Below are 8,162 nucleotides of genomic sequence, written 5' to 3' on the forward strand. Positions count from 1 at the left end.
CCTGTTAGTGACAGTTTAATGGCAAAATAAAGAACAAGAATTATTAACACAACGGTTGCCGAAAACATATAATTTATATATAATCACATGCAATGACGCAATCCCATCCTCAAACCCCTGGCCTCAAAATTCACATCATCAATATTCAAAATGACGTCAAAAGCGAATGTTGAATGAATTACGTAACAGTCCATTGTATCGTTGTTTGCTGTACAGTTGCTGTTGCTGTTTTCAACGCTCAACCCACATTTCGAAGAGAGAGTTTTGACGTTATACTTGCAGCCAGGAATTGCATATTACCACCAGATTCAGCTAATTTATTTTATCGAGTATACAGTATATATAAAAAATCTTCCACCATGGGCCGCGGTGGAGCAGGATACGATAGTGAGCAACGTAAGTGTTAATATTATTTCACAATAAGAACAAATTAGGTGGTCGTTCAACCAGAGTCATTGCTCTATGGTTGAACGAGTATGCCTGTACAACGCAGAATGTTGCACCATCGAGGATTTCCTTCCTTCGTGGTTGTATAATAAAACGGTTGTACTTTCTTATGCAATATGCCGGTTTCTTGTGAACGAAAGCAGAAACGTGGCACTATTTAGGGTGTTGGGTTTTGTCAAGGGATTCGATTGTCAATTTATCTGTGACGAAATGTCTCCAGCAATATCCATGGTCAGTTGTCACACCCTACTAAATGGCGGGTTTGCATTGAAAATCACTGAACTCCACAAGAAGTAGGCCCTATGCAATCTATAATATACTAAATACAACTTTAGGTATACATGGGGTAAGAGATTAAACTATCGGTGCTAATTTTGCTGATCTTTTTTTTTTTTTTGCAATTTGTTGATATATTAGTTGTTTTTGGTATACAATAGAGGCCATGCCTATATCGTGCACATACCATGCCTGATATTGGGACAGAGGTCAGGGCCCAATTTCATAGATCTGCTGAGCACAAAATTTGCTTAACATTAAATTTCTTCCTTGATAAAAAAAACAGGACTACCAACCAAATTTCCACGTGATTTCCAGGATAAGCAAACAACAGCTGAATATCAGAAATAAGCACTATGCAGCAATGGAAATGCTAAACCAGGAGTTGTCACTCATTACACTCTTTATAGGCTAAAGTTTTGAATTAAAAGGAACATTACAGAACTGTTTTTTGCTATACAAAACAACTGTTGGCAGTGTGAGCACTTTATGTAATTCACCATATACATAAAGTGACAAACTAAACCTGCAGAAGTTTGAGATCGAACGGCCATCTGGGTCACGTGGAAATAGTTTAAAACCACAATTACACATTTTGCATGACATCGATCACACAAAAAATAAAAAATTATAAGTTCACTGCTGACCGATAAACTCCAAACGGGAAATTAGTTTTATTTATTTCTCATCAAATATGACATTTCAGACATAAATATTTTAATGGATTTTTCCTAATATCATCATCATTAGACCGTAAGTTTAGACTGTAAGTTTTATGTAAATATGTGATCTTAGACGCGTTTTTGTTTTACCAATTTTGTAATAATCCTTTAACATTTGTTTGATTTTGTTATTCTTAAGGTGAGGAGGAAGGTCTTAGTTGCTGCACTTACGTGTTGATGTTCTTCTCTTACATCATCTTCGTCTTGACACTGCCGTTTTCCCTGTGTGCTTGCATCAAGGTAACATTATCTCTTCATCTTTGTTAAAACAAACATGACAATAATGACAATTCCCAAGCAGTCAAGAGCTATAAAGACACTGCACACCTTTGGTAATTGTCAAAGACAAGTCTTCTTATTAGGTGTATCTCATATGCTCAAAATAACAAGTCTGTAAAAATTTGAACTCAATTGGTCGTCGAAGTTGCGAGATAATAATGGAAGTAAAAACACCCTTGTCACACGAAGTTGTGTGCTTTCAAATGCTTGATTTTGAGACCTCAAAATCTAGTTCTGACGTCTCGAAACCAAATTCAAATATTTACTTCTTTCTCGAAATTTGCGTTACTTCAGAGGGAGCCGTTTCTCACATGTTTCATATGAAACATTGTGAGAAACGGCTCCCTCTGAAGTAACGCAAATTTGAAACATTGTGAGAAACGGCTCCCTCTGAAGTAACGCAAATTTCGAGAAAGAAGTAATTTTCCACTAAATATTTGAATTTGATTTCAACAGCTTCCCATTGATTGTTACCAAGTAAGTTTTTTTAAACAATCTTTTGTGAGTAATTACCAATCTTTTTGAGTACCAGTAGAGTCCAGGGGTTTAACCAGGGCCCAATTTTAAAGCAAATTTCTTTGCTGAGCAAACATTTAGATGGGAACCATTCACAACAACGTAAACTTAATTAAATTTTGGCTGGTATATTTCTGTTAAGCAATACTTTTCCGTGCTTAGAAAGTTGTTGTGCTTAGGCAGGCTTTATGAAACTGAGCGCCTTTAGTTAGCTTTAAGCAGTTCCTACGACAATATTTGTTGCTGGTTGCAGTGTTACTTTAGTTAATAAACAGATGTAATTACGGAAAGAACCTCTTAATTAACAAACACACCAAAAACCCAACAAACAAACAAACAAACAAACACACCAAAAACCCAACAAACAAACAAACAAACAAACACACCAAAAACCCAACAAACAAACAAACTGTGTAAAAATGTTGACAATAATATTATGTTGACAATGTTGACAATAATATTTCCAATGCATTCCTTTATAGACGGTTGCAGAGTACGAGCGAGCCATTATCTTCAGAGCCGGCCGTCTGTTACCCGGTGGACCTAAGGGACCCGGTCTGTTCTTCATTCTCCCGTGCATCGATGATTTTATAGTCATTGATCTCCGGACGCTCTCATTTGATGTTGCGCCTCAAGAGGTTGGTCCACTGATTTTGTTCTTTTACTTTTGATCCTCTTTAGACCCTATGAATGTCTTTTTCTGGTAGAAACAGCTTATTTTGCGCTTTCTCAGTTATTTATGTCATTGTCAATCCCTTGTATTGATAATATTGTTGGTTGTTTTAATGTTTTATAAAGCATACTGATCGAAACGTCGAGTTGAAACCAACCCTTTCAGAACCACCCCAACTCATTAGAGATAGTCTTTCCATACCGTATTTCCACCATGCAAAGTTTCAAAAGCGTTGTGGTACTAAAGTTTTTGTGTAAGAACGTTATATAAATGCTCAGGGGCCAATTTCATAGAGCTGCTTAAGCAACAAATGTGCTTTAGCACGAAAATAGCTCGCTTATTTTACACATGTTACTGGCCCAAATTTCATGGCATATACATTGCTTGTGACTTGTATTTAGCTGTTGTTTACTTAGCATAACAATTGAGTGGAGTCTTGGCCGGTAATCTGATTTTACTAAGCAAGTATGTTTTTGCTTAAGCAAAGTTTTGTGCCTAAGCAGCTCTATGAAATTGGGCCCAGCAGATGATTACTACTATATAAGGTCTACTGGTATCAAGTTGAGGTTTACAGAGTTGAATTTGACATTATAATGTTCGCTTGGCCATCGCGCAAAAGAAAATCCATCTGTGGAAAATTCCATTATACGTTATGACTCGTCGACGTCACATGTCTTAAAAATGAGTCAAAGAACCGGCACACAATTCAAAGACGATGAAACGCTAAAATTGTGAACAACAAGGATTGTATAATTATATTACAACTATTGAGCAACAAAACAACTCTATGGAAAATTCCACAGTTATAAAGTTGTGACTCGTCGTCGTAGTCACATGTTAATCAGTCAAAGAACCGGCACATTGAGTGCACAACTCAGTGCAGAACCTAAAACTTTTGTGAAGATAGGGCTCATTTTCACCTGCCATTGCCTCAAAAATAACTCTGTGGAAAATTCCACAGCTATACGTGATTCATCAACGGAACATTGTGTATGAGTCATAGAATCGGCTTACAAAACTCAATGGACGAATAATGATGTAAAGCTTAAACATTTGTGAAGGGGTTCATTTTCACGGAAGTACCATTGCCCATCAAATAACTTTGTGGAAAATTCCACAGACGTTGTGACTGACTCGTCGACGTCATTAGTCATTACACTATTTTTTTTTTTTAAGTATCTATTGCTTTATTATTATTAACTTGATATAGAAAATAATTTGTTAACACGAGAAAAAAGAAAATATGAAACTTTCCTTATAAAACATCTTAATAAAAGTCATTTATCTGTTAATAAAATTTGTAATTGTTTACCCCCCCCCCCCCCCCTGTGTATTTGTGGTGTTGTACCTATAGTTTAAGAAATATTGATATCAGCAGATTGACCGGTCTTGCATTCTCCATATCTTTTTATATCTCTTTTGTGTGTCATTTTTGTTAACTTGTGGAGAGAAATAGAATACTAATAATAATATAATATACCCTCCGGGATATGTCTTTTTTTAATTGGCATCTATTTATTGTATTTAAAATTTTACTATTTTTCCCCATTTTATCTTGTCTGGTTGTTTGGTGTTTCTGCTTACATTTTGGGACCTTAGTTTTAATACATTGGTTCTTGATGTGTACTGCTTTTACTATAGCCATATTTACTATAGCTACAATTTTAGATTTCTGTATTATATTGTAGGCTTAGGCCTATATATGAATTTTACTCTTTTTTATGAGCAAGGTCTGGGAGGGCACATCTTTTTTATGACATTTTTGTTTTACTTTTGCCTTTTCCCGGACGGCCTTTGCTTGTGAGAATAATTATTGTATTGTCCAACGAATTAAAATAAAATAAATAAACGCCCATTATTTACTCTGACGCTCGAGGAGTAATTGTTTTGAAAATAATGATCATTTTAATATCACTTTTGAATCCAGATTTTGTCCAAAGACAGTGTGACTGTTACTGTTGACGCTGTGGTGTACTTCCGCGTGTCCGATCCCACCATGGCGGTGCTGAACGTGGAGAACTACAAACGGTCAACAGAGCTCTTGGCTGCTACCACGCTGCGTAACGTCTTGGGTACCAAGACCCTGGCCGAGGTGCTGAGCCAAAGAGACGAGATCAGCAGCACTCTTAAGAGTCTACTTGATGATGCGACGGACCCTTGGGGAATCAAAGTGGAACGGGTTGAGATGTAAGTCTGTTGCTCGGTATTTTAAACTTCTCACCTTTATACCGTGTCATTGTTATGATCAAGTCCCAACCATGCCTAGCATTTTGTATAAATCTGAGTTATGCTCGGCAAATAATAACCAGTTTTTATATCGTGATTTACACACCAAAGCGCTTCCAACATTATTACCCCTGATCACTGCCGGTCCATTTAATTCATTACTTAAACCCATCTCAGCTCACTCAGGAGTATACAGCAAAAATCTTATTATTATGGAAACATCACACCAACTTCTTCTGTTTTGAGAAGACAATGATTTTGTGTGGGAGGAAACCCCCTAATAGGGAAAATCCACGCAGACAGTAACTGAAAACCCCCAAATTAAAGCCATTATACACTTTCGGAACAGAAACACACAAAAAGTTCACAGATTTACAAATAACTTACAGGGTTTACAGAAGAAGGACTTCTCTTGAAATATTATTCCATGAAATGCTTTACTTTTTGAGAAAACATTAAAACAACTATAAATTCTCGATATCGAGAATTACGGACTTATTTTAAACACGTCATGACACGGCGAAAGGATGGGTTTTCCCGTTATTTTCTCCCGACTCCGATGACCGATTGAGCCTAAATTTTCACAGGTTTGTTATTTTATATATAAGCTGTGATAAACGAAGTGTGGGCCTTGGACAATACTGTTTACCGAAAGTATCCAATGGCTTTAAGGCTCTAGCCTGGGCTCGAACCGGGGTCCACAGAGATGAAGGGCATGATCGAGAGAAACAGTTGTACTGAGCAAAACGTACTTCCCGATTTTGGGTCATATTCACATAAAAAATCATTGCTATCTACCTATTTTTTTTTGTGATGCCCCGTTAAAGAAAAGAAAACAAGAGGATATTTTGCTCTTTCATTAATCAGATAAAATGTGTGTGTTTTTCTTGGCTACAGTAAGGATGTGCGTTTGCCAATCCAGATGCAGCGAGCGATGGCTGCTGAGGCTGAAGCTTCCAGGGAAGCACGTGCTAAGGTAAACAATTTATTTATTTATTTATTTATTTTCAGAAAGTAATGTTGTATAACTACTAACTGTGCTACTAATGTTTAATTTTTATTTATCAGAACTGTTATTTTTCTAACTGTTCTGTTTTTTTTGTTGTTGTTTTTTTTGGGCTGAACCTAACACTCTGTTTGATATTACCTTGTATATTATGCACTCTATTACGCTGTGTTTTTGACATAACGGGAAATAAATGTGAATTTAATTGAATTGACAAATATTTATGTTGACAGAATAATATTTATTTGAATTGATTATTTTGAGTTTATGTTTCTGTACGGTAAAAACTATTTGTTCAGTAAGGGCAATGGTTAATTATATTTCTCTTGTAATATTGACCTTCACCAGGTGATTGCCGCTGAGGGAGAGCAGAATGCCTCCCGAGCCCTCAAGGAGGCAGCTGACATCATTGCTCAGTCTCCCAACGCCCTCCAGCTCCGCTACCTTCAGACTCTTAACTCCATCTCGGCTGAGAAGAACTCCACCATCATCTTCCCGCTGCCCATCGACATCCTGTCAGGGTTCATGAAGAAGTAGTGGGTCCCGAGATTTAGTGGGGAAATGCTTAACAATTGTTGTATTTGAATGTCGTTCTTATGGTACTGGCCACATTTGATAATTGTCAAAGACCAGTTTTCTCACTTAAGTTGGTGTATCCCAACATAATCATACAATAATCAACTTGTGGAAATTTTGACTCAATATTGGTCATCGCAATTGCAAGAATAATGAAAGAAGGAAAAAAACTTGCATAAATTTACGTGCTTTCAGATGCATAAAAAATGCTTCCCCGCTGAAGTCTTTTATTTTTATCTCAAAAACTACTTTCCTTTTGCCAACAGATATTTTGATAAATTACCGACTGTGTCCAGGTTTCCAAAGCAACCTGTCAGAAGATCACCGAAATCAATATTATGTCTGACGTTTCTGTAAACTGGGGGCCCAATTTCATAAAGTTGTTTAGCTGAAAATTCTGCCTTGCAAGTTCAATAAGCTTAGCAAGAAATGACTTGGATACCAGTCACAGCAATTTACGGTATTTTGATTGATAACCTTGCTGAGCAGAATTTTTTTTTGCTAAGAAAGTTTTTGTGCATGAACATGCTTGATGAAATTGGGCCTAGATGGCCCATATGGCGTGGCTTCGTAAATGGGCGCACAATGTGTGTGTGTGTGATTTCATAGGCTACCAAGTATAAGCGACCAAACGCTGAATGAAAACGGCAAGCCTGTTTTTATGTTGGGTGCGTCTCTACCCTTATATCGAGGATCTTAAGAATTCATCGATTTCATTTTGAGTTGTTTCATCGTTAGTTGGCTGTCATTAATTTATTTTGTATAAGTTAGGCAATATCATTATTTTCTCTTTATACCACCACAATAAATATCTAGAAAAAAAAATAATGTAGATTACGGTAACCCTAACATTTCGTTATTTTAATTTTAATATCATTTTTTAAAATATACCGAAACCAGACAATTATATTTTACTTAACATTTTGTAATCAATATATAAAATTAACTTTTGTAAATATTCTGCATCAGTTTTAAAGGCACTTGACACCTTTGGTAATTGTCAAAGACCAGTCTTCTCACGGTGTATATCAACATAGCTTAAAATAACAAACCTGTGAAAAATTGAACTCAATTGGTCGTCGACGTTGCGAGAGAATAATGGAAGAAAACACACCCTTGTCTCACAAGTTGTTTGCTTTCAGATGCCTTGAATTCGAGACTTCAGCTGAGGTATCGAATTCAATCCAAGTATTTTTGTGAGAAATTACTTCTTTCTTAAAAAATATTCCTCACAATGTTTTGAACATCAACATCTCGCCACTTCTCGTTACCAAGTAAATTTTTATGCTAACAATTATTTTTGAGTAGTAACCAATAGTGTCCATATCCTTAGCCGCTTCTTGGTCATTTGACACGATTCTTCTGGTCAGCTTGACCCAGAATGGGTCAGGTACGGAATCCTGGTCAACTCTGTCTCAGACAATCCTATATAGAGTGTGTT

General features: G+C 36.4%; 1 protein-coding gene across 1 annotated transcript; it reads left to right on the top strand.

Moving 5' to 3' along the window:
- Nucleotides 1-205: 205 nt before the first annotated feature.
- On the top strand, nucleotides 206-7,748 carry LOC139944493 (mechanosensory protein 2-like). The gene is made up of 6 exons (XM_071941525.1): nucleotides 206-396; nucleotides 1,585-1,685; nucleotides 2,723-2,878; nucleotides 4,841-5,100; nucleotides 6,037-6,115; nucleotides 6,494-7,748. The coding sequence occupies exons 1-6, from the start codon at nucleotides 360-362 to the stop codon at nucleotides 6,680-6,682; spliced, it is 822 nt and encodes a 273-aa protein (XP_071797626.1). The 5' UTR covers nucleotides 206-359; the 3' UTR covers nucleotides 6,683-7,748.
- The last annotated feature ends 414 nt before the right edge of the window (nucleotides 7,749-8,162 follow it).

Source organism: Asterias amurensis, chromosome 11 (genome assembly GCF_032118995.1).
Source record: "Asterias amurensis chromosome 11, ASM3211899v1".
NCBI lineage: Eukaryota > Metazoa > Echinodermata > Asteroidea > Forcipulatida > Asteriidae > Asterias > Asterias amurensis.